Source organism: Neofelis nebulosa, chromosome 2 (assembly GCF_028018385.1).
Source record: "Neofelis nebulosa isolate mNeoNeb1 chromosome 2, mNeoNeb1.pri, whole genome shotgun sequence".
Classification (NCBI taxonomy): Eukaryota; Metazoa; Chordata; class Mammalia; order Carnivora; family Felidae; genus Neofelis; species Neofelis nebulosa.
The window spans coordinates 184,070,013-184,097,974 of NC_080783.1; the positions used below are offsets into that span (position 1 = coordinate 184,070,013).

At 36.4% G+C, this 27,962-nt stretch overlaps 1 protein-coding gene across 2 annotated transcripts in view; it reads left to right on the forward strand.

Moving 5' to 3' along the window:
- The window catches only part of SPATA6 (spermatogenesis associated 6), a 150,589-nt gene that overhangs the window by 116,499 nt on the left and 6,128 nt on the right, over positions 1-27,962 (forward strand). For both annotated transcript variants that reach the window (XM_058717451.1, XM_058717447.1), the window contains exon 12: positions 22,068-22,159. In XM_058717451.1, the coding sequence (XP_058573434.1) occupies positions 22,068-22,159 (92 nt within the window). The remainder of the gene's footprint in view (positions 1-22,067; positions 22,160-27,962) is intronic.

The window sequence follows — 27,962 nt, forward strand, 5'->3', positions numbered from 1 at the left end:
AGAATTTTTCTTTCCTTTGCTTTTATTCCCCTGTTCAATGTGTATTCTTTTTCCAAATGTTTATACTCAATGTAAAGTTTTATCTTGGAAGGTGACTTTGGAGTGTTAGTTTTGAGAGTTAATGGATCTCACTGCTCCAGCTCCTTCAGAATTTATTGTAAATCCTTTGTATTCATCACTATGAAAGTGAGAAAACCTCTTCCAATTTCAGTTTCTGTTCTTCAATTGGCCCACCAGCCTTTTGAGTGAATACTCCGTTTTGTTAATTTGAAGTTATTTGGTTTATCAGATGCCTCAATGCTTTCCTCTGATTTCAACAGATGGTGTTACCATCTCTATTATCTACTGGAGATTTATGCATGTCTCCTGATATTTTGGGTTCATAGGAGTATCTTGTCCCTTAATTTTGTTGCAGATGTTTCCCATGGATTTTTTAGTACTGCTCTTCTAGGTAATTTTTAAAATTTTATTTCAGTATAATGTACTTTAATTCTAAGTTTTGTGGCACAGTGAGTCTTTAAGAAACACAATGGAGTACTACGTGGCAATGAGAAAGAATGAAATATGGCCTTTTGTAGCAACGTGGATGGAACTGAGAGTGTGATGCTAAGTGAAATAAGCCATACAGAGAAAGACAGATACCATATGGTTTCACTCTTATGTGGATCCTGAGAAACTTAACAGAAACCCATGGGGGAGGGGAAGGAAAAAAAAAAAAAAGAGGTTAGAGTGGGAGAGAGCCAAAGCATAAGAGACTCTTAAAAACTGAGAACAAACTGAGGGTTGATGGGGGGTGGGAGGGAGGGGAGGGTGGGTGATGGGTATTGAGGAGGGCACCTTTTGGGATGAGCACTGGGTGTTGTATGGAAACCAATTTGACAATAAATTTCATATATTAAAAAAAAAAGAAATTGTGGTTTATATACACAATGGAGTACTACATGGCAATGAGAAAGAACGAAATATGGCCCTTTGTAGCAACGTGGATGGAACTGGAGAGTGTGATGCTAAGTGAAATAAGCCATACAGAGAAAGACAGATACCATATGTTTTCACTCTTATGTGGATCCTGAGAAACTTAACAGAAACCCATGGGGGAGGGGAAGGAAAAAAATAAAAGAGGTTTGAGTGGAAGAAAGCCTAAGCATAAGAGACTCTTAAAAACTGAGAACAAACTGAGGGTTGATGGGGGGTGGGAGGCAGGGAAGGGTGGGTAATGGGTATTGAAGAGGGCATCTTTCGGGATGAGCACTGGGTGTTGTATGGAAACCAATTTGACAATAAATTTCATATATTGAAAAAAAAAAGAATCAATAATCAAAAAATGTCCTAACAATGGAATATTATTCAGCCTTGAAATGGAATAAAATTCTGATACATGCTCAAATAAATAAATAAAAAGTGAACCCTCGTGGGTGAATAGCATCCAGGTCAGAGACATGACATTACCAGCCCCCCAGAAATGCCTCTGGTGCCTCTTCAGTCACTACGAAACCTACTATTCTAATATGTAACAACATATAGGCTAGTTTTATGTGTTTTTGAACATTTCAGAAGTGGAATCATATGGTATATATTCTTTTATATTTGGTTTCTTTGGCTGATTATTATGTTTGTGACATGCATGTGTTTCATTTTTATTACTGTATAGCAGGAGTCAGCAAACTATGGCCCACTGGTGAATCCAGACTTTTAAATTTTAAATAAAGTTTAATTCGAACATAGATAGACCCATTTACTTATGTATTATTTATGGCTGTTCTCAAGCTACAACAGCAGAGGGGAGTAATTGTGACAAAGAGCACATAACTTGCAAAGCTGAACATAAATACTATTTGGTCCTTATAGTTTGCCACCCCTTGCCTTATAGTATTCCAATAAGAGTAGCAAAATTTATCAGTTAATTCTACTTTTTGAGGCTAATACTAATAGTACTGCTATCACCATTACTGTATATGTTCCTTGATGAACATATATATGTATTCCTGTTGGATATATACCTAAAATGGAATTGCTGGGTCCTACAGAATGTGTATTCTTCTGTAGAAGATGCTGCCAAAGAGTTTTTCAAAGTGTTTCAGTATTGAAACACATTTTCAAAGTGTCTCAGTATGGTTGAGAGTTCTGGTTTTCTACATCCTTGTTAACACATTGTATTTTCTGGGTTTTATTTTCCCATTATAGGTATTCCAGAGGGTATGAATTGGTAATGTAGTATGGTTTTGCTTTGCATATGCTAAAACTGTGTTTTGGATGCATACAGGTTTAGATTGTGTTTTTTGTTCTGGTTAATCGACCTATTATTATTGTGAAATGTCTTTACCTCTAGGAAAGCTTCTTGCCTTCAAATGTAGTTAGTCTGATATCATTATAGTCCTATCAACTTTCTTTTGGTTAATGTTAATTGGTATTTTTCACTCTTTTACAATCACCCTTTCTGTATCCTTATATTGAAGATGTGTGTCTTTTATAGTTGGGTTTTATAGTAGTCAGTCTTTCCCTTTATCATTTAATTACTATGTTGTCATTTAATTACTGATATTGTTGGGTTTGTATCATTATCTTACTATTTTTCTATCTGACAGATCTGTTCATGTTTATTTTTAAATCTCCTGCATGTCTCCCTCAACTAAGATATTTTTATTCCCTTTTCTCCTTCTTTTAACTCATAGGGTATATATTTGCTTACTATTCTTTCAAAATATATGTATATATATTAAGTACTTGTATCCTCTATTGTAATCTCATACAATTTTTTCTTTACCAGTTTTTTGATAATTTTAGAACATTTACACTCCATTTAAATCCCTTGCTTCTTTAAAGTTATTGTTGTGATACATTTTATCTATATGTATTTTAGATTCCACAGTGCGTTGATACTATTATTTTGTATAGAAATCTTCACTTACATTTGCCTACATATTCATCCTTTTTTGGTTGCATTTTAGTTTTGAATTCTGTTTTCATTTTGAATCATTTCCCATTTGCCCTAAGAATTCCCCTTAGGGCTTTTTGTAGGGGCCTGCTGTTGGAGAATTTTCTCATTTTTATTTACTTCTTTTTAGTACTTATTTGTTTATTTACATATCCACTAAATCTATGTTGGATTTTTCTTCACTGGGCATAGATGTATATGTAGGCAGATGTTTTTCTTCCCTTACTTTAAAAATAACATTTTGTGGGGCACCTGGGTGGCTCAGAAGCTAAGCGTCTGACTCTTGATTTCCGCTTAGGTCTTGATTTCGGGGTCGTGAGTTCAAGCCCTGAATTGGGCTCCACACTGGGCATGAAGCCCACTAAATAAATAAATGAATGAATAAATGAATAAATGAATGAATGAATGAATGAATAAATATAAAAATATCATTTTGTTATCTTATGACTTCCATTATTTCCTTGAGAAGTCTGTTGTCAGTCTTACTCTTGCTTCTTTGAAAGTAATGTCTTTTATCTGTGGCTTCTTTTAGTATTTTCTCTTGTCCTTGGTTTTGAAAGATTTGGTTTATGTATTAACCCTGATCAGAGTTTCTTGAATCTAAATTCATGACTTAAATTAATTTTGGAAATTCTAGCCCTTTATTTCTTCAAATGTGCTATACCTTTATTCCTTACGTCTTGGTCCAGTTACATCTGTTAGACCTTTTGATTATCTCCCTCAGTTTCTTGCACTTCTTTCTGTATTTGTCATTTTATTTTCTCTTTTGTTAGCATTTCCTAGAAACATATATTCTAGTTCATGGATCTTGTCTTCTACTGTTTCCAATACATTGTTAAACCCAACTACTAAATTCTTTATTTCTACTATTTATGTTTAGATATCAAATGTCTTTCTGATTAATTTTTATAAATGTCAGTGTTTTTGGAAATCCTTAACCTTTGTGTCTATTTTGTCCAGTTTTTTATCTATTTTCTTGAACATATTGATCAAGGTTACTTTAAAGTGCTTAATCTCCTAATTCCAGTACCTGGATTATATTTGTGATCTGCTTTCTTTGTCTTTTTTACCCTTGCTTACCAGTTGTACTGTCGTGACTGTACCATTTATTTCATAATTAAATTCTAGACATTTTTTTAAATCTTTTTGACATTTATTTATTTTTAAGAGACAGAGAGATAGAGTGTGAGCAGGGGAGGAGCAGAGAGAGAGGGAGACACAGAATCAGAAACAGGTTCCAGGATCTGAGCTGTCAGCACAGAGCCTGTCGCGGGGCTCGAAGACACAAACTGTGAGATCAACACCTGAGCCCAAGTCGGACACTCAATTGACTAAGCCACCCAGGTGCCCCAATTTTTAAAAGAACTTAAGATCTTTCCAGGTGATGAGAGGGTTCCCTCTTTCCTTTCCTAGGCAGGGAACATCAGGGCTAAACTTGTTCAAAAGAGATCAAACTGGGTTGAGGCAATATTGATGTTTTGGGAAATCTCAGTTTATCCTTAATCAGACTTTTGCTAAATCTCACTTCAGCAGCCCTTGTTTTTGGTCATTAGCCTACGGTGCTTTCAAGTTGGAGTTTTTCAGGTCTTTGTCTTCTCAGTACCAAAAAAACTGAGGCAATTTGTGTCCTGCTTCTCAGAAAGTTTAGGCTTAGTGCCTTGTACTTCCATACCAGGAACCATCAGAAAATATTCATGTATTTGAGTCCCCTCTCATCTCTGTGTTTGTGACATCAGCTCTACATAGTCACCAAGATGTCTGTCTGCCAGCACCAGCTCTGTGACTGGTTCTAGCTCCTCCCAGAAGTCAGGTGCCCTCAGGATAGATGATGTTGTTTTTTTCCTGACAGATATTTGTCTTTTAATTACCATCTAAATGTATGGCATGGATCTTTCACTTTTCAGTCATTTTTGGATTAGCGTATTGCTCCCAACCTGGCATAGCTTCATAATTTGGCAAATACTGTGACAAGACACTTCAGTGTTTGAGGTTCTTCCAGTTCTCAATTTTACTTCTTGAGCTTGATGTGATTTACAAAAAGTTCTGCTGGATGCTCCATCCCCAGAAATAGCCTTTGCCTGAGCCAAGACCAGATTTTTTTTTAGCCTAGCTAGTCCCAGATTGTCAAGTGTTTCCAGTTTAAAAACAGTTACAGGTTCTTAAGTGTTCATACTATCTCCAGGGTTTTTGCTGCTTGTGTTTTAGGGCCTCTAACTCTGGTCGGTCTTTCTCTCTTAAGTACCATGAAACTGTAGGAACATTCACTCTACTTTTCCAATGTTTTGGGGTTAACTTTATACCCTCTAGTTTTACACAGCTTCATAAATCAATAAATGTCATAATTGAGAAACTGTTCATCTAAGGCCTCGTAATACTCTAGTTACATCATTCCACTCTCGTACAACCATCAAAAATGTTAATCGGTTTTTCTGCATCACAGCATTGACCCTTGTTCTAATCTAATCTAAGTCCTGGTTCTCAGTGTCTAGCCCATGCTCGGGATGTGCAAATGCTTTGAAGAAAAATGGAAGTGCAGATCATCAGTCCACGTTTGAAAGTTTCTCTCCTCTGAAATGTATCACTAGCCGCCTTTTTTTCTGTACCTTTCTAATAACTTAAAACATAAATTTTTATTTTTTTCTGTCTTGTTTAAAAAAAAATTTAATGTTTATTTTTGAGAGAGAAAGAGACAGAGCACAAGCAGGGGAGGGGCAGAGAGAGAGGGAGACACAGAATCTGAAGCAGGCTCCAGGCTCATAGCTGTCAGCACAGAGCCTGACCCAGGGCTCAAACCCACTAACCATGAGATCATGACCTGAGCCAAAGTTGGACGTTTAACTGACTGAACCACCCAGTTTTCAGCATGAGTATTTGTCTGTCATGAATTATTCCATCTAACCCCAAAACCATTTCTGTATGTTTTTATGAGGGGATTTGTGCTAAGTATTATTTTTTTATTGCTACCATAACAAATTGCCACAAACTTAGTAGTTCAAATTGATTATCTTACATTTCTATAGACCTGACATGGGTCTCACTGGGCTAAAATCAAGGTATCAGCAGAGCTGTTTTCTTTATAGAGTTTCCAAGGAAGGATCAATTTCTGGTGACCACTCGTATTCCTTGGCATGCGGCCATTTCCTCCATTTGCAAAGCCGGCAAATGGCTATATTCTTTTTTTTCCTTAATATTTATTTATTTATTTTTGAGAAAGAGTGAGAGAGCAGGGTAGAGATAGAGAGATAGGGAGACAGAGAATCCCAAGCAGTCTCCATGCTGACAGCACAGAGCCTGACATGGGGCTTGATCCTACGAACCATGAGATCATGACCTAAGCCAGAATCAAGAGTTGGATGTTAACCTACTGAGCCACCCAGGCACCCCATCCTTTACCCTTATTCTTAATCACATCTCCCTCTGTATGACCATAACCATGAAAGATTTTTCTGCTTTTAAGAACTCATTTGATTAGATTGGGTCCACATAGATGATCCGATGTAATCTTCCTTTCTCAAGATCCTTAACCTTAATCAAATCTGCAAAATTCCCTACTGTTACGTAGGGTAATATGTTCACTGATTCTGAGAATTAAGGCATGGACATCTTTGGGAACCATTATTCTGCATACCACACATTGTCACTAATATCTTCCTAGAATTCCCTTAAGATTTTTTTCTTTGTCATTTCTTTTCAACAGTTTACTATTATGCACTTAGCTGTGATTGTCTCTTGTTTTTATCCAGTTTGGCCTTTGTAGTGCTTCTCAAAAAGCACATGTTAGACTTGTGTCTGTGTACCATATACCTCTTAAAGTCTTTTAATTCCTGGACATTTTCTGATGGGCATGTGCTATGTTATGAATATATTCCAGTCTGTGACATGTATGTTAGTTTTCTTAGTAAGAGTCCTTATGTGGATAGAAGTTCTTAATTTAATGTAGCCCAATTTTCCTCTCCTTTTGGTTGGTATTTTGATTAGTGCTTTCTTTACATTCATATAGGAAAACTTAGGCCAACTATGATTCTGAATATATTTCCCTATTTAAAAAATCTTTTGTCATGTTGCCTTTTACATTAGATCTACAATGCATGTGGATTTGATTTGTATGTATAATGTGAGATTTGGATGAAGGTTTATTTTTTCCCCTATGGTCCATCATCTTTTTTTCAAATGACCATTTTTTCCTTAACCTGTTTACATGGAGATGGTCCTGGATTCTATTCTATTCCATTAAGACTGTATATATGTGCGTCTGTTTCTGGATTTTCTTCTGTTGTGTTCATTTGACTCATTTTGTACTAACATCATATTCTCTCAATTGCTATAAGTTTATGATAACTTTTGATATCTAAAGCATAGGTTTTTCAGCTGTGTTCTTGCTTACTGTTCCTTGTTCTTTGAATTTCCATTTGCATTCCAAAATCAGCTGGTCTGTTTTAAAAAACATGCTATGATTTTGGCCAGGATTTTATTGAATGTGTGCTTTCACTAGGGGATAACTGACATTTTACCAATATTGAGTCTTCCAATAGTGGTGTCTTTTTAAATTAATTTAGATATTAAATTTCTCCTGATTATGTTGTAGTTTTAGAATTCTTATATTTCTTTTGGTAGATCTGTTCTTAGATGTTTGATACTTTAATACTATTATAAGTTGTATACTTTAAAATTGTATCTTCCATTTGTTCTTGGTATAATGACTATATTATATTTTTATACAACAATCTTGTATCCAGTGACCTTACATTCACATATTAATGTTAATAGACAGTAGTTTTTGTTTTTTATGTATGTGTGTATATATATATATATATATATATATATATATAATGTAAATAGTGACATTTTTATTTCTCCCTCTTTAGTCTTAATGCTTTTTATTTCTTTTTCTTGCCTTATTACACTATCTAGGGTTTCCAAAGCAATATGAAACAGAAATGGTGATACAGGGCATCCTTTCTTGTTTGCCACCCAAAGAGGAAGCTTTTTATAATTAAACATTAAGTATGAAGCATGCTGTACATTTTTTGTGGGTATTCTTTGCCACGTTACAGAAGTTCCTTCTATTCTTTGTTTTCTGTAAGTTAAAAAAATTTTTTTTTACTGTAAGTATATGGATTTTATGACACTGCATCTGTGGGAGTCATTATATGCTATTCCTCTTTATTTAATGTGGTAAGGGGCATCTGGGTGGCTCAGTCGGTTAAGCATCCGACTCTTGATTTCAACTCAGGTCATGGTGGAGATTGAGCCCTGCATTGGGCTCCTCGTTCTCAGCAGAGCCTGCTGGGTATTCTCTGTCTCCTTCTCTCTCTCTCTGCTCCTCCCCAGCTCATTTTCTGTCTCTCTCAAAATAAATAAAGGTTTTAAAAAATTAGGTTTATTTAAACGTGGTAAATTGCTTACTTGATTATTCAAGTGTTAAACCATGTTTGCATGTTTGAAACAAAACTCTTGGTCATAACTTTTTAAAATATATATATCCCTGGTTTCAATTTGCTAATGCTTTACCGAGTATTTTTACATCTAAGTTAGTGATTGTGATTGGTCTGTAAGTTTCCTTTCTTGTAATGTCTTCCTTAAGTTTTGGCTGGCCTCATAAAAATGATTTGGGAAATATTCCTAATCATTCTCTAGAAGAGTTTGTGTGAGATTATTTCTTAAATATTTTATTTTATTTATTTATTTAATGTTTATTTATTTTTGAGAGAGAGCACACAAGCGGGGAGGGACAGAGAGAGAGGGAGACACAGAATCTGAAGCAGGCTTCAGACTCTGAGCTGTCTGTCAGCACAGAGCCTGAAGTGGGGCTCAAACCCACAAACTGTGAGATCATGACCTGAGCCAAAGTTGGATGCTTAACCGACTGAGCCACCTATGTGCCCATATCTTAACTATTTTAAATAAGCCCATCTTTATAGGAGAGTTTTCAATAAAGATTTTAATTTGCTAATTTTATTTCACTATGGCTAGATAACATACTTTGTATGATTTAAGCCCTTTTAAATTTATTGAAACTCACTTTATGGTTTAATGTAAGGTCTCTGCTGAAGAATTTTTCATGTGTACTTGAGAAAAATGTATATTCTGCTATTCTCTGGTAGCGTGTTTATAGATGTTAAGTCTAGTTGATTCAAGTCTTCTATTTCTTTGTTGATCTTCTGTCTTGACTGTTCTATCCATGGTGGAAGTAAAGTACTGAAGTCTCTGAACTAGTATGTTGTAGGAGTTTCTCATTCTCATAGTGTATGAATCAGGATTCTCCAGGGAAACAGGAACAATAGAACATTGTGTGTGTGTGTGTGTGTGTGTGTGTGTGTGTGTGTAGACATATATATATATACATATGTATATACATATGTGCATATATGGAGAGACAGAGAGGAATTTTAAAGAATTGGCTCATGCAATTGTGAGCTTGATGAGTCCAAAATCTGATGAGATAGGCCCGATGCTCAGGGAAGTTGTAGTTCAAATCCAAAGGCAGTCTACTGGCAGAATTCCTTTTTCCCTGGGGGAGGGCAGTCATTGGCCCATTAAGGCCTTCAACTGACTGGATGAGGCCCACCCACATTATGGAAGTCCATTCATGCACTGTTAACCTCAACCATAAAAGCCTCACAGAAATGTCCAGAATAATGTTCAGCCAAATATCTAGGCACCAAGACTGAGCCAAATTGACATATATAATTATCCATCATACATACTTTTTTAAAAATTTTATTATTTTTAAATTTACATCTAAATTGGTTAGCATATAGTGCAACAATGATTTCAGGAGTAGATTCCTTAGTGCCCCTTACCCATTTAGCCCATCCCCCCTCCCATCCCCCCTCCAGTAACCCTCTGTTTGTTCTCCATGAGTCTCTTATGTTTGGTTCTCCTCCCTGTTTTTATATTATTTTTGTTTCCCTTCCCTTATGTTCATCAGTTTTGTCTCTTAAAGTCCTCATGTGCGTGAAGTCATGTGATATTTGCCTTTCTCTGACTGACTAATTTCACTTAGCATAATACCCTCCAGTTCCATCCACGTAGTTGCAAATGGCAAGATTTCATTCTTTTTGATTGCCGAGTAACACTCCATTGTATATATATACACCACATCTTCTTTATCCATTCATCCGTCGATGGACATTAGGGCTCTTTCCATACTTTGGCTATTGTTGATAGTGCTGCTATAAACATGGGGGTGCATGTGTCCCTTTGAAACAGCACACCTATATCCCTTGGATAAATACCTAGTAGTACAGTTGCTGGGTTGTAGGGTAGTTCTATTTTTAGTTTTTTGAGGAACCTCCATACTGTTTTCCAGAGTGGCTGCACCAGCTTGCATTCCCGCCAACAATGCAAAAGAGATCCTCTTTCTCCCCATCCTCACCAACATCCGTTGTTGCCTGAGTTGTTAATGTTAGCTTAGTTGTTAAAGCTCACAGGTGTCAGGTGGTATCTCATTGTGGTTTTCATTTGTATTTCCCTGATGATGAGTGAAGTTGAGCATTTTTTCATGTGTCAGTTGGCCATCTGGATGTCTTCTTTGGGGAAGTGTCTATTCATGTCTTTTGCCTATTTCTTCACTGATTATTTGTTTTTTGGGTGTTGAGTTTGATACATTCTTTATAGATTTTGGTTACTAACCCTTTATCTAATATGTCATTTGCAAATATCTTCTCCCATTCTGTCAGTTGCCTTTTAATTTTGCTGATTGTTTCCTTCACTGTGCAGAAGCTTTATATTTTGAGGAGGTCCCAGTAGTTCATTTTTGCTTTTGTTTCCCTTGCCTCCAGAGACGTGTTGAGTAAGAAGTTGCTGCGGCCGAGATCAGAGAGGTTTTTGCCTGCTTTCTCCTCAAGGATTTTGATGGCTTCCTGTCTTACATTTAGGTCTTTCATCCATTTTGAGTTTATTTTTGTGAATGGTGTAAGAAAGTGGCCCAGGTTCATTCTTCTGCATGTCACTGTCCAGTTTTCCCAGCACCACTTGCTGAAGACACTGTCTTTATTCCATTGGATATTATTTCCTGCTTTGTCAAAGATTAGTTGGCCATATGTCTGTGGGTCCATTTCTGGGTTCTCTATTCTATTCCATTGATCTGAGTGTCTGTTCTTGTGCCAGTACCATACTGTCTTGATGATTACAGCTTTGTAGTATAGTTTGAAGTCTGGGATTGTGATGCTTCCAGCTTTGGTTTTCTTTTTCAAGATTGCTTTGGCTGTTCGGGGTCTTTGCTTGTTCCATACAAAGTTTAGGATTATTTGTTCTAGCTCTGTGAAGAATGCTGGTGCTATTTTGATTAGGATTGCATTGATTGTGTAGATTGCTTTGGGTAGTATTGATATTTTAACAATATTTGTTCTTCCTATCCAGGAGCATGGAATATTTTTCCATTTTTTTGTGTCTTCTTCAATTTCTTTCATAAGCTTTCTATAGTTTTCAGTGTATGGATTTTTCACCTCTTTGGGTAGATTTATTCCTAGGTATTTAATGGTTGTTGGTACAATTGTAAATGGGATCGATTCCTTGATTTCTTTTTCTGTTAGTTCATTGTTGGTGTATAGGAATGCAATTGATTTCTGTGCGTTTATTTTATATCCTGCAACTTTGCTGAATTCATGAATCAGTTCTAGCAGTTTTTTGGTGGAATCTTTAGGGTTTTCCATGTAGAGTATCATGTCATCTGTGAAGAGTGAAAGTTTGACCTCCTCCTGGCCGATTTGGATGCTGTTTATTTCTTTGTGTTGTCTGATTGCAGAGGCTAAGACTTCCAATACTATGTAGAATAACAGTGGCGAGAGTGGACATCCCTGTATTGTTCCTGACCTTGGGAGAAAGCTCACAGTTTTTCCCCATTGAGGATGATACTAGCATTTGGTCGTTCATATATGGCTTTTATGATCTTGAGGTATGATCCTTCTATCCCTACTTTCTTGAGGGTTTTTATCAAGAAAGCATGCTGTATTTTGTCAAATGCTTTCTCTGCATCTATTGAGAAGATCATATGGTTCTTGTCCTTTCTTGTATTGATGTGATGAATCACGTTAATTGTTTTGCTGATATTGAACCAGCCCTGCATCCCAGGTATAAATCCCACTTGGTTGTGGTGAATAATTTTTTTTTATGTATTGTTGGATCTGGCTGGCTAATATTTTGTTGAGGATTTTTGCATCCATGTTCATCGGGGAAATTGGTCTATAGTTCTTTTTAGTGGGGTCTCTGGTTTTGGAATCGAGGTAATGCTGGTTTCATAGAATGAGTTTGGAAGTTTTCCTTCCATTGTATTTTTTGGAACAGCTTCATGAGAATAGGTGTTAACTCTTAAATGTTTGGTAGAATTCTCCTTAGAAAGCCATCTGGCCCTGGACTCTTGTTTTTTGGGAGATTTTTGATTACTGATTTGATTTCCTTACTGGTTATTGGTATGTTCAAATTTTCTGTTTCTTCCTGTTTCAGTTTTGGTAGTGTATATGTTCCTAGGAATTTGTCCATTTCTTCCATATTGCCCATTTTGGCGTATAATTGCTCATAATATTCTCTTATTATTGTTATTATTTCTGCTCTGTTGGTTGTGATCTCTCCTCTTTCATTCTTGATTTTTTATTTATTTGGGTCCTTTCCTTTTTCTTTTTGATCAACCTGGCTAGTGGTTTATCAATTTTGTTAATTCTCTCAAAGAACCAGCTTCTGGTTTCATTGATCTCTTCTACTGTTCTTTTGGTTTCGATAACATTAATCTGCTCTAATCTTTATTATTTCCTGTCTTCTGCTGGTTTTGGGTTTTATTTGCTGTTCTTTTTCCAGCTCTTTAAGGCGGAAGATTAGGTTGTGTATCTGAGATCTTTCTTCCTTCTTTAGGAAGGCCTGGATTGCTATATTCTTTCCTCTATGACCGCCTTTGCTGCATCCCAGAGGTTTGGGGTTGTGGTGTTATCATTTTCATTGGCTTCCATATACTTTTTAATTTCCTCTTTAACTTCTTGGTTAGCCCATTCGTTCTTTAGTAGGATGTTCTTCAGTCTCCAGGTATTTGTTACCTTTCCAAATTTTTTCTTGTGGTTGATTTTGAGTTTCATAGTGTTGTGGTCTGAAAATATGCATGGTATGATCTCGATCTTTTTGTACTTGCTGAGAGCTGATTTGTGTCCCAGTATGTGGTCTATTCTGGAGAACATTCCATGTGCACTGGAGAAGAATGTATATTCTGCTGCTTTAGGATGAAATGTTCTGAATATATCTGTTAAGTCCATCTGGTCCAGTGTGTCATTCAAAGCCATTGTATCCTTGTTGATTTTTTGATTAGATGATCTGTCCATTGCTGTGAGTGGGGTGTTGAGGTCTCCCACTATTATGGTATTACTACTGATGAGTTTCTTTATGTTTGTGATTAATTGATTTATGTATTTCGGTGCTCCCACCTTTGGCGCATAAATGTTTACAATTGTTAGGTCTTCTTGGTCTATAGACCCCTTGATTATGATATAATGCCCTTCTGCATCTCTTGATACAGTCTTTATTTTAAACTCTAGATTGTCTGATATAAGTATGGCTACTCTGCTTTCTTTTGTTGACCATTAGCGTAATAGATGGTTCTCCATCCCCTTACTTTCAATCTGAAGGTGTCTTTAGGTCTAAAGTGGGTCTCTTGTAAACAGCATATAGATGGATCTTGTTTTCTTATCCATTCTGTTACCCTATGTCTTTTTATTGGAGCATTTAGTCCATTGACGTTTAGAGTGAGTACTGAAAGATGTGAATTTATTGCCATTATGTTGCTTGTAGAGTTGGAGTTTCTGGTGGTGTTCTTTGGTCCTTTCTAATCTTTGTTGCTTTTGGTATGTATGTATGTATTTGTATTTTCATCTTTTCTTCCCTCGGGGAGTCCCCCTTAAAATTTCTTGCAGGACCATCATACATACTTTTTTGCATTCCACCTCTAACAATTAGTCAAAGTTACCATGTGAGATTCTTCAAGTGGTCTTCCCTTTAGACTTTGTTATTCTCTATTCACTTATAATATAAACCAGGTTATAGAATTAGAAAAACCTCAGTTTAATGAAGGTCAGCTCTTCACCTTCTTATCCCTTTGACTTTGAGCAATTCTACCTAAATTTTCATTATACTATGTATTAGGAAATTAAAGCCATTAAGGTTAACTGATTTGTCCAAGGTAATAATGCATATTAGAACCAATGATCAAATTCTATTTAAATTCTTATCCTTGTACACAATTTACTATAAATAATATATTGAATTTTATAGCAATAAAATACACCTTACAGATATTTTAACTGTATATGAGAATTTCATTTGAGAATGACAGGTGTGTATTTAAATACTATGTAATTAGTGAGATCGCTGCCTTTTAGTTCTGGCTATGTCTTAAACTAACCACTTTTTTCCCTAAATTTTTCAGTTTGCAAGCATGAATAGATACCTTTTATTTTTTTATCTCAGGGATAATCTAATTATGATGTCAATCACATGCATAAGGTAGTGATCATTGATTAAAGGAGTCTTACGAGAACATTTAGGGGTGCCTGAGTGGCTCAGTTGGTTCAGCATCCAACTCCTGATCTCAGCTCCATTCTTGATATCAGTGTCGTGAGTTCAGGCCCTGTGTTGGGCTCCATACTGGGTGTGAAGCCTACTTAAAAAAAAATGAAAATTTAATTTAGTGCCAATTTCAGGGAAGGAGAGCCCACAGCTTTTTTTTTTTTTCAATATATGAAATTTATTGTCAAATTGGTTTCCATCCACAGCTTCTTTAAATAATGTTTCATTTTATTAATGACCTTTGCTGAAAAAAAAAATGTTTCTTCATGGAAATCTTAAAAAAAATCTCTCCTGGACTATTTGTTTCAGAACACCCTCATAAAAAACTCAGTAGATGTTAGCTGAAAAATAGATATAGCTGAAAGTTTGAGCCTAATTTTCCTATAGGAGAGTAGCCTCGTGGCTGGGGTGAGTGTGTTGATCTCATTAACATTCTAGGAGGCAGTATAATGTAAATCAAGTTAGATCTGAGTTTATTTATTATTTTTTTAGCAATATATGTTCTTTTTTATAATTTATTTATTGTCAAGTTAGCCAACATACAGTATTGGCTTCAGGAGTAGATTCCCATGATTCATCACTCACATATAACATCCAGTACTCATCCCAACAAGTGCCCTCCTCAATACCCATCACCTGTTTTCCCCACTACCCCAAATCCCACCCCCATCAACCCACAGTTTGTTCTCTGTATTTAATAGTCTCTTATGGTTTGCCTCCCTCTCTGTATCTAATTTTTTCCTTCCCTTCCCCTATGGTCTTCTGTTAAGTTTCTCAAATTCCGCATGTGAGTGAAATCATATGATATCTCTCTTTCTGTGACTAATTTCACTTAGAATAATACCCTCCAGTTCTATCCACATTATTGCAAATGGCAAGATTTCATTCATTTTCATCACTGAGTAGTATTCCATTGTACATATATACCACATCTTTATCCATTCTTCTGTTGATGGACATTTGGGCTCTTTCCATAATTTGGCTATTATTGATAGCACTGCTGTATAAACATTGGGGTATATATGCCCATATGAATCAGCATTCCTGTATCCTTTGGGCAAATTCCTAGTAGTGCTATTGCTCGACCATGGGGTAATTCTATTTTTAATTTTTTGAGGAACCTCCACACTGTTTTCCAGAGTGGCTATACCAGTTTGCATTCCCACAAACAGCACAAGAAGGTTCCTCTTTCTCCACATCCTTGCCAAAAATCTGTTGTTTCCTGAGTTGTTAATTTTAGCCACTCTGACCTGTGTAAGGTGGCATCTCAAGGTGGTTTTGATTTGTATTTCCCTGATAATGAGTGATGTTGAGCATCTTTTCATGTATCTGCCATCTGGATGTCTTCTTTGTAAAAGTGTCTATTCATGTCTTCTGCCCATTTCTTCACTGGATTGTTTGTTTTTTTGGGTATTGGTAAGTTCTTCATAGATTTTGGATACTAATCCTTTATCCGATATATCATTTGCAAATATCTTCTTCCATTCCATTGGTTGCCTTTTAGTTTTGTTGATTATTTCCTTTGCTGTGCAGAAGCTTTTTATCTTGATGAGGTCCCAATAGTTCATTTTTGCTTTTATTTCCCTTACCTCCGGAGACCTGTCACTTAAGAAGATGTTGTGGCCAAGGTCCAGGAAGTTGCTACCTGTTTTCTCCTGTAGGATTTTGTTGGTTTCCTGTCTCACATTTAGGTCTTCCATCCATTTTGAGCTTATTTTTGTGTATGATGTAAGAAAGTGGTCCAGTTTCATTCTTCTGCATGTTGCTGTCCAGTTCTCCCAGCACCATTTACTAAAGAGACTTTTTTTCTAATGGATACTCTTTCCTGCGTTGTCGAAGATTAGTTGACTATATGTTTGTGGGTTCTTTTCTGGGTTCTCTAATCCATTGTCTATGTGTCTGTTTTTGTGCCAATACCATACTGTCTTGATGATTACAGCTTTGTAATACAGGCTAAAGTCCAGGATGGTGACACCTCCAGCTTTGGTTTTCTTTTTTAAGATCACTTTTGCTATTTGGAGTCTTTTCTGGTTCCATACAAAGTTTAGGATTGTTTGTTCTAGCTCTGTGAATAATGCTGGTGCTATTTTGATTAGGATTGCATTGAATGTGTAGATTGCTTTGGGTAGTCTAGACATTTTAGCAATATTTGTTCTTTCATTGCATGAGCCTGGGATGAAAAACATTTCTTTGTGTCTTCTTCAATTTCTTTCATAAGCTTTCTATAGTTTTCAGCATCCAGATATTTTCCCTCTTTGGTTAGGTTTATTCCTAGGTATTTTATGGTTCTTTGTGCAATTGCAAGTGGGATTCCTTGATATCTGTTTCTGTTGCTTTGTTATTGTTGTATAGAAATGCAACCGATTTCTATACATTGATTTTATATCCTACAACTCTGCTGAATTCATGTATCAGTTCTAGCATTTTTTTGGTGGAGACTTGGGTTTTCCATGTAGAGTATCGTCTTATCTGTGAAAAGTGAAAGTTTGACTTCTTTGCCAATTTAGGTGTCTTTTTATCTTGTTTTATTGCCTGATTACTGAGGATAGGACTTCCAATGCTATGTTAAACAACAATGGTGAGAGTGGACATCGCCTATCATGTTCCTGATCTCAGGAGGAAAGTTCTTCGTTTTTCCTCATTGAGGATGATATTAGCTGTGGGTCTTTTATATATGGCTTTTATGATGTTAAGGTGTGTTCTTTCTATCCTGACTTTCATGAGGGTTTTTATTAACAAAGCATGTGTATTTTGTCAATGCTTTTTCTGCATCTGTTGACAGAATCATATGGTTCTTATCCTTTCTTCTATTAATGTGATCTATCACATTGATTGATTTGTGAATATTATACCAGCCCTGCAACCCAGGAATGAATCCCACTTGATCATGGTGAGTAATTCTTTTAATATACTGTTGAATTCAATTTGCTAGTATCTTGTTAAGAATTTTTGCATCCATGTTCATCAGGGATATTGCCTGTTATTCCCCTTTTTAATAGGGTCTTTTTCTGGTTTGGGAATCAAGGTAATGCTTGCTGCCTTCATAGAATGAGTCTGGAAGCCTTCCATTTCTATTTTTTTGGAACAGGCTGAGAAGAATAGGTATTGATTCTGCTTTAAATGTCTGGTAGAATTCCCCTGGGAAGCCATCTGGCCCAAGACTCTTTGTTGGGAGATTTTTGATAAGCGATTCAATTTCTTCTCTGGTTGAGGGAAGTGGGGTGAGTCTGTTCAAATTTTCTATTTATTCCCTTTTGAGTTTTGGTAGTGTGTGGGTATCTAGGAATTTGTCCATTTCTTCCAGATTGTCTAATTTGTTGGCTATAGCCACATATAACTATATATTTTTCATAGTATTCTCTAATAATTGTATTTCTGTGGTGTTAGTTGTGATCTCTTTCATTTGTGATTTTTTCTATTTGGGTCCTCTCTATTTTCTTTTCGTTAAGTCTGGCTAGGAGTTTATCAATTTTGTTTATTCTTTCAAAAAACCAGCTTTTAGATTCATTGTTCTGTTCTACTGTTTTATGTTTTTGTTTTTTGTTTTGTTTTGTTTTGTTTTTGGATTCTATATTGTTTATTTCTGCTCTGATCTCTATTGTTTCTCTTCTTCTGCTGGCTTTGGGGTTTCTTTGCTGCTAGTTCCTTTCTAGTTTCTTTAGGTGTGGGGTTAGGTTATATATTTGGGACCTTTCTTGCCTCTTTTTTTTTTTTTTTTTAATTTTTTTTTTTCAACGTTTTTTATTTATTTTTGGGACAGAGAGAGACAGAGCATGAACAGGGGAGGGGCAGAGAGAGAGGGAGACACAGAATCGGAAACAGGCTCCAGGCTCCGAGCCATCGGCCCAGAGCCTGACGCGGGGCTCGAACTCACGGACCGCGAGATTGTGACCTGGCTGAAGTCGGACGCTTAACCGACTGCGCCACCCAGGCGCCCCAACTTGCCTCTTAATATAGGCCTAAGTTGCAATGTATTTTCCTCTTAGGACTGCCTTTGCTGCATCCCAAAGAGTTTGGACTATTGTATTTTCATTTGCATTTGCTTCCGTATATTTTTTAATTTCTTTAATATCCTGGTTGAGCCATTCATTCTTTAGTAGGATGTTCTTTAACCTCCATGTATTTGGGGGCTTTCCAAATTTTTTCTTTTGGTTGATTTCAAGTTTCATAGCATTGTGGTTGAAAATATGAATGGTATGATCTCAATCCTTTTATAGTTGTTGAGAGCTGTTTTGTGACTGAGTATGTTATCTGTTTTGGAGAATGTTCCATGTGCACTCAAGAAGAATGTATATTCTGCTTTTGGTTGAAAAGTTTTGAATATATCTGTTAAGTCCATCTGGCCCAATGTGTCACTCAGCGCCATTGTTTCCTTATTGTTTTTCTGCTTAGATGATCTGTCCATTGTTGTCAGTGGAGTATTAAAGTCCCCTACAATCACAGTATTATTATCTATACATTTATTTATGTTTGTGATTAATTGATTTATATTTTTGTGTTCTCTCACGTTGGGGGCATAAACATTTACAATTGCTAGCTGCTCTTGGTGGATAGACCCCTTAATGATATAATGCCCTTCTTCATCTCTTGTTACAGTCTTTGTCTGATATAAGTATGGCTACTCCAGCTTGCTTTTAACATCCAGTAGCATGGTAGATGGTTCTCCATCCCATCACTTTCAATCTGCAGGTGTCCTCAGGTCTTAAATGAGTCTCTTGTAGGCAGCATATAGATGGATATTGTTTTTTTATCCATTCTGATACCCCATGTCTTTTGATTGGGGCATTTAGTCCATTTACATTCAGAGTGATTATTAAAAGATAAGGATTTAGTCCCATTGTGTTATCTGTACATTTTGTGTTTGTGGTGATATCTCTGGACCTTTATAGTCTTTGCTGCTTTCCACTCACAGAGTACCCCCCTTAGGATCTCCTGCAGGGCTGGTTTAGTGGTCATGAACTCCTCTAGTTTTTGTTTGTCTGGGAAAGCCTTTATCTCTCCTTCTATTCTGAATGACAGCCTTGCTGGATGAAGGATTCTTGGCTGCATAGTTTTCCTATTCAGCACATTGAATATTTCCTGCCACTTCCTTCTGGCCTGCCAAGTTTCAGTGGACAGGTCTGCTTCTACCCTTATGTGTCTACCCTTGTAGGTTAAGGCCTGTTTGTCCCTAGCTGCTTTCAGAATTCTCTCTTTATGTTTGTATTTTATCAGTTTCACTGTATTATGTTATACTGTTGACCTGTTTTTGCTGATATTGAAGGGAGTTCTTTGTGCCTCTTGGAGTTGGATGCCTGTTTCCTTCCCCAGATTAGGGAAGTTTTTAGCTATAATTTGTTCAAATAAACCTTCTGCCCCTTTCTCTCTCTCTTCTCTGGAACTCCTATGATACAGATATTATTTCGTTTCATTGAATCACTTAGGTCTCTAATTCTTTCCTCATGGTCTAGTAATTTCCTTTCCCTCTTTTTTTCAGCTTCATCATTTTCCACAATATTATCTTCTATTTCACCTATTCTGTCCTCTACTTCTTCCATCCTTGCTGTCACTGCATCTAGTTTATTTGTATCTCATTTACAACATTTATTAATTCATCATGACTATTTCTTAGGTCTTTGATCTCTGCAGCAGTAGATCTCTTCTTTCTTCTATGCTTTTTTTTTTCCAAGCCCATCTATTAGTCTTATGACTTTTATTCTAAATTCTTGTTCAGACATATTGTTTATGTCTGTTTTGAGCAATTCCCTGGCTGTCATTTCTTCCTGGAATTTCTTTTGAAGAGAATTCTTCTGTTTTATCATTTTGGCTAGGTTTCTGTCTTTTACATGTTTTAATAGCTTGTTATGTGTCCTGCACCTGTGAGTCCTGCTGTATTAAAAAGGGGTCATACACCGTCCAGCACCTGGCTTTTAGGAAGTGTTTTTGGAATGTGTTGGCCTGGACTTTGTTGTTGCAAATTTGGCTGCTCTGTCCCACTGCTCATAGTGGTGGATTGTTTGGACCTTCCACCAGCTGTGCTTTGATTTGTTTATTGAAGTAACCTTGGAAAAAAGGAAATGGGGGGAAGCTTATCTCATACAAAGACAGAAATGAAGAGGGTGAAGAAAAAAAAAAGACCAGTCAGAGAATTAGAAAAACTAGAAGGCTTAATCCAGTGAGAGATAGGAAAATAAAGAAGGAGTTACAGAAAAGGTATAAAAAGAATAGAGTAAAAATGCCTGATGAAACAAACAACCAGAAAAGGGAAAGAAAGAAAGAAAGAAAGAAAGAAAGAAAGAAAGAAAGAAAGAAAGAAAGAAAGAAAGAAAAAAAGAAAGAAAAGAAAGAAAGAAAAAGAGAAAGAGAAAAGAAAGAAGAAAGAAAGAAAAAAAAATATATATGTAAAGTAAGACTTGACCAGAAACTATGAGTCTGATTCCAAAGGGGAAAAAAAAGAAAGAGGAGGGTAGAAAGAAAAAGAAGGGAAAAGAGAAGAGTAGGAAAGAAAAGAGAAAAATTTAAAAATTAAAAAAAACACCAGGCTAATATATAAAACTATAGGACACGTGTCTATTGGTACCTGGTATTGGTGACTGTGCTGGTCTGGATGAGAGACTGTCTAGTTCAATCAGTGTCAGTCCTGCTCCAGTAGATAAGCAGTTACCAGGCATGGAGGGGTGGGGTTTGGTGTAAGTGGGTCCCACCTCCACTGGGGGCCACTGTCCTGTTCTTGAAGCCCTGCTGTGTTGGTATTGGTGACACCCCAATCTCTCCTCCCCAGACTGGGAGTCTCAAACCATGCTATTCAGGCAGCCCGTGCAGAGTAGTGCCAATGGTGAGCCTGTCCTGCTCCACAGTTCTCCTGTGCCTCCTGGGTGCTCAGCTGGGATTCAAAACCCAATGTCTTTTTTTTTTTAATTTATTATTTTAATGTTTATTTATTTTTTGAGAGAGACAGACAGCAGGAGCAGGTGGGAGTTGGGGGGAGAGAAGGGGACAGAGGATCCAAAGCAGGCTCTGCACTGACAGCAGAGAGCCTATGCAGGGCTTGAACTCAAAAACTGTGAGATCATGACCTGAGCCGAAGTTGGACGCCTAACCGACTGAACCACTCAGGCGCCCCAGTAGCTATGTATTTTGATTCTAACTGCCTTGACTTTCATTTTTATTCTTGTGGCTTGTTAGTGCATTTTGGCTTATGAATAGTAGGTACGTGTTAGAATGCTTACATCTACATAAGTTTCCCAGGTACTTATTCTTCAGAGTGCGGGTGCAATCTTTTAGGAGTTCACATGACAATATGTAAGACATTACTACATATCTTACTACATATCTTGACACAGTACCCATTCCTGTTCGTTTATTGATGCAAGAAATATCTACCAGTGTCTAGTCTTTGATAAGCCATATTAGCATAAATAGAATAAAATCATATTTGTTTTATTGAACAGAATAACAAATTCTCATCTCCCCTTTTGTTTCTTTTTAAGAAATCCAAGCATTCAATTCATTTCTTATAATGGGGGAGAGGGAGAGCATTTCCCAAAGAAACATAGAGATCATTTTAATTGCAAAATGAATTAATGGAAATTTAAAAATTTTTCAGGATGAGAGAGACCCAGAGAAAGAAGATGAACTGGAGCTGAAAAGAGGTCTTTTATACAGAGACTCTGCCTATGACAGTGACCCAGAGTATAGGTATGAGCTGGACTAATGCAGCATGTAGAGATCTTTCTCACAGTTTCTATAAAAATAACCTGCTTTTGAATCTGCTGGATTTGTGGGAAATTTAGACATAAATTGATAATTATTATTTATTTTTATGTTTACCTACATAAAACTTATTAAAATACTTAAATTACTGGGGAGGCTGAGTGGTTAGGTCAGTTGAGCTTCCAGCTCTTGATTTCGGCTCAGGTCATGATCCTGGGGTCGTGGGATTGAACCCCATGTCTGGCTCTGTGCTGAGCATGGAACCTGCTTCGGATTCTCTCTCCCTCTGCCCCTGCCTTGCTTGCACGCATGCTCTCTCTTTAACGACAACAACAAAATACTTTAATGATTGCATTACTGCAACTTTTCAAGGAAAACAAATATATTTTATTGAGGGTGATATTTTCCATTTTACTTAAGATTTATAGTATATTCGTCTGTCCTGCAAACCCACATATCCAGGACTTATTTTCAAGCACATTCTCATTCTAACAATAGTTTCCATAATTTTGGGAAATGACTAAGCTTTTTTTTTTTTAATAACCTAAGAAAAGTTGTTCTTCTAGCCTAATATTTCAGCAGTGTTAGTAATAGTAAAATTTTTGCAAGATTATGGTAGCAAATTTCATGAAGATTTTTTAAATCTCTATGTCAGTTGCCATAGAATGTGCTATTAAAAATTGAATGTAAATTGTGAGTTTATGTAACTGAAGGTTCTCTGAATCCTTTGGTGCTATACCACTGATTACCATATGGCTTCTACCTTCCTGAGTTTCCTGAAAAGCCAGTATAAGAAACAAGCTCCAGATAATGGAATATGTTTTATTGCTAATTTGAGTTTTGGACTGAAGTTTCTGATTTTTACCCTGGTAAGTTAGGCTAAACATTCTGTGAACATGTGAGGACTTCTTTTGCACATTACACAGAATATAAATGTGAACTCCTTTCCCAAAGCTACTGCTTCCCAACCAAGAGGCAACCTGGACATCTCATCAAGGGAAGTAGTATATTATAGGTGAGTTTGAAGAAGCAATCCAAACAGGAAAAAGAAGATCCAAGAAAGTCCACACCTTGAGGAAGAAGAATTTTTATCTTTTGTTATTATTATTTACTTAAAGTTCTATGCTCTAGATTACTACTATATGTATTTAGCATCCCAATTTTGGTTCTTAATCCATATATTTAATTCTAATTTGGGTAAGAATGGATACGGTTGATAAAGAACAGTACCTGATTTTCATGCTTTTGTATGCATAATATTTACCTGGGTTGCCTCTTTAAAATACAGATTTCTTCTTTATACCCCATAGATTCTGATTCCTTACCTATAGAGGTGAGACCTAGAAATCTACATTTTAAGAAATATCATAGATGCTTCTAATGCAGCTTGTGTAAGGACCACATTTTGAAAAACAGTGGTCTATTTAAAGTTTGCTGTAAACCTCAGTATTGGTTCTTTTTCCAATTCACCAAGCAATGTTAATGGCTAAGCTTTTGAATACCTGAGATTGTTTTGGTACCTCTCAATGAGGAAAGAGTTAAGCAGAGTATCAGAAAAGTTCTGTTTACACATTTTTGAGATTTCTTTATATTCCTTGTTACTTCCTATATATATATTTAGACTGATAGGATAGGACAGAGTTATCAGGCCTTCAAGGTCTTTTATAAGAGCATATGTGATATTAGCTCCAGAAGCTACTGAAACAATCAGGGTATTATTTTGGTTTTATCCCTCAAACATATTATATATATTAGGCTAAGGTGTCACTCTCATTCTACTTTCCATCTCAAAGATGAGAGAACCCACACTCAAAGTAATCACCCATTTGCTTGCCTTAAGGCTTCCATCAGCAGATATCAAGAGGAAGTTTGGGGGTCTTGGCTTAATATCACCCCTTTGCAGACACACATTGACACAGAGATTGAGAGGAAGTCTGCATGGACCCTTGGAATGGCTAAGTGAGGAGCTCAGCAAATCCTTTCCCCAATTCAACTAGACAACAACTATACAGAATTGTCAAAAACAACAATTTTAGGACTCTGGAAATTGACCAAAGGCATATATAACAAATTGAGAAGCATTTATCAAGAAAATCTACTGAGTCTCAATAAGGGCAGTAGGACTCAGTGGCATTTTGCCTGGAACTCCCAGTCCCTAGCTCCTTGGGGCAGTCATGCTGAAAGACCAGCATCTCTGCTGCCAGAGAAGCCTAACTGTATGAAGCAGAGCATGGGAAATCCCATATGCAAGGAAGTTAATAAACAATAATTATCCCACTGGCAAACAATAAGAGAAGACTTGAGGTCTGACTACTTGTGGGGACAGACATCAAAGATCCAGGGACCAGGTAGCCAGATTGGTCTTGATAAAGTTGTAATTATCCCTGGTAGTCTGGAACATTATGTGCATGTATAAGGCTGCAAATATGTTCAGGAGAAACTGGAGGGGCCTTAGGGAGCCACTAGTCCACAGCTAAATATGAGCCCTTTTGAAGACAGAAAGTAATACCCAGGACAAGCTTGTAAACTGGATAAATTTTGAATGTATGTTCCAAGCCACACATAGATCCATTGGCGAAAAGATAGAAGCCTTTCTTTCTTTCTTTTCTTTCTTTTGTTCGTTTTCTTTCTTTCTTTCTTTCTTTCTTTCTTTCTTTCTTTCTTTCTTTCTTTCTTTCTTTCTTTCTTTCATGTTTATTTTTGAGAGAGAGAGAGAGACAGAGCACTAGTGGCAGAGGGGCAGAGACAGAGGGAAACACAAAATCTGAAACAGGCTCCAGGCTCTGAGCTGTCAGCACAGAGCCTGACACGGGACTCGAACCTGGGAACAGGGAGATCACGACCTGAGCCAAAGTCAGAGGCTCAACTGACTGAGCCACCCAGGCGCCCCAGGATGGAAGCCTTTCTGACCAATCATTTGCTGGTCACCAAGCTATGCTGACCCAAGGGCAGTTCCTATGAGGCCAGGCTTAAAAGTTGAAACAATAATTTTTTTAAAAAAAGAAAAGTAACAAGGAACACCAGAAACTACACAGGGCAAGGGAAACAAATTTCAAGCCTTAATCCAGACAGGACACGCAGCAAATAATCAAAAACAAAACCCTGGTAAGGTCAAAATCCAGAGTTGTTGCAATTTTTATCTAAAATGTTGTTTTCATCAAAAAATTATGAGACATGTAAGAAATAGAAAAATCTAACCCATACAATTGAAGGACAAGTTACTATAAACTGACTTTGAAGAGGCCCAGATATTGGATTTAGCAGCTATGTTCAAAGAACTAAAGGAAATCATGTCTAAATAATTAAAGGGAGGGGCACCTGGCTGTCTCAGTCTGTAGAGCATGCCTCCCTTGATCTCAGGGTCATGAGTTCAAGCCCCATGCTGGGTGTGGAACCTACTTACAATAAAAATAAAATAATAATAATAATAAATAAAATCATGTTAAAAAAAGAATTAAAGGGGTATATAATGATAGGATTCATGAAATCGAGAATATTGATAGATAAAAATAATTTCTTTCATGTTTTGCTTAAAAATTTTGCCCAGGACTCAATACTTTGTGTTATGATCTGATATATATTGTGATTATCATCCAGGAGTATAGCAGAAATTCAGTGTTTTCTGCAGGAAAAGCATAATGGGAAATTGGAGTGCTGTTACCTTGTACACATCAGCCTATCTATACATGCTCATTGTCCTATGTCTTCCATCATCTTTGAGTATGAAATTCATATTGAAGAAATCTCTTATCAGGGAGTTGTTAGGTGACCTTTTACTTTAAGTTCTTTGGAATTTGGAGCTAGATTTTGGAAACAATCTACTACCATGCCAGCTTCCTTCTCTTTTGCATATTACCTGTCTTTTAGAAATTTTAGACATTTGCAATGGTAGCCTTGCCAGTTCCCAAGGTCCTGGGATGTTTTTTAGTACCTGCTATGTATATTTAAAATTTCTTCAGTTTTCAGGATGTTGAAAATTCTCCATATTTGTTGTGTACTTCTGTCATCACTATTTTATTTGAACATTAATCCTAATTAAAGACCAGGCATAAATGATGTTTCATATAGATGGGGGTTGGTCACAAAAAGAGAGAAGTAAGCATAAAAATAATTTTAAGTTCATGGTTAGAATATGAAGTGGCCTTTTATGACTATCGCCTGACATTTTTAACCATAGTTTTCTTTTATGGAACTAGCTATTGATATAAGCTGTTTTCTATTTACTTCTGCATATTTTTCAGGATACTAACAGCAGAAATATGCTCAATATAATGTTTTAATTGTGAAATTATTTGTGACAGAACTGAGTAAATTTTGACTATGTGTATATATTTTAAGTTTTTATTTAGATTCCAGTTAGTTAACATACTGTGTAATATTAGTTTCAGGTGTACAATATAGTGATTGAACACTTCCACATAACACCCAGTGTTCGTCACAAGTGCACTGCTTAACCCATCACCTATTTAACCCATCCCCTCTAGCACCTCCCCTCTGGTAACCATCAGTTGACTATATGTTTTTAAATAATACAGGCTTGACGGTAGTTTTCATCTCTCCCCTATTGGTCACTTTCTGATTAATCTGATGCATCTACTAAGATGTAATAAATAGCCAAAAAGTTATCTTTAGTGTTAACAAGTGGAAGAAAAAAATCTAAATAACATACAGACTTAAAATCTTTTAAATAACTAAGAACAAGCTTTCATTTTCAAGTGAGAAAATGTTGCTTGATCTAATTTGAATTCATTGGATCTTGTGTTATTAAGTCAAGTATCATAAAATCCTTTTTCATTAAATACTTGAAATTTAATTTTTCTTTTTCTTTAAAATTTCTTTTTGTCTAGAAGTTCTGTTATATTCAGAAATATTAGGGGTGCCACATATTTATGTGATTTTTCAAAGTGTAAAATTTGTAGCTTAGGGGTCTAGAAAAGTTTCTGATGATTAGGACAGGGCAGTGTTGTATTCATCTAAAAAACTTTTTTTAATGTTTATTTATTTTTTTAATGTTTATTTTTGAGAGACAGAGAGACAGAGCACAGGTCGGGGAGGGCAGAGAGCGAAGGAGACACAGAATCTGAAGCAGGCTTCAGGCTCCCAGCTGTCAGCACACAGCCCGACGTGGGGCTCAAACCCACAAACCGTGAGATCATGACCTGAGCCGAAGTCAGACGCTTAACAGACTGAGCCACCCAGGGGCCCCTGTATTCATTTTTTAAAACAAAAATATGACCTTGGTAATTGGACTTAATATTGATGCCACGGCATGCCCAGAGTTCAACTTGTTGCCCCCTTCAAGAATACTACTAAACAACTAGAATGGTTCTGTGACTAGCAATTCTTGGCAGAGTAATTTAATTTTTTAAATAAGTCATAAGAAAGTAATACATTAAATATAACTTTCAGTAAGAATTGTGATTTTATGACATTCTCATAAACAAGTAGGTAATTATGGTCTTAACTAGATAAGGTTAGATAGGAGGACTGCTGACCGAATGATGACATGGAATAGATCACTAACAGCAATCCCAAGTTAGGTCTGAGAGCCGTAATAAGTAGTATTTCATATTATGCTTGAATTGCAGATGTTTAAGCTTTAATGATAATTTAGGAGTAAAAAATATGTTCATTATTTTATTTAACCAGGGCAAAACATGCAAATATCCTAAAGTATTACAGCTGTACTCTGTCTACATTAGATCAACTTTATGTCTAGTTCTTTTTACTCAAAGTATGGGGAGGAATTCAGAAAAGAATAATAAAAACAAGTGAGACATTCTCTATG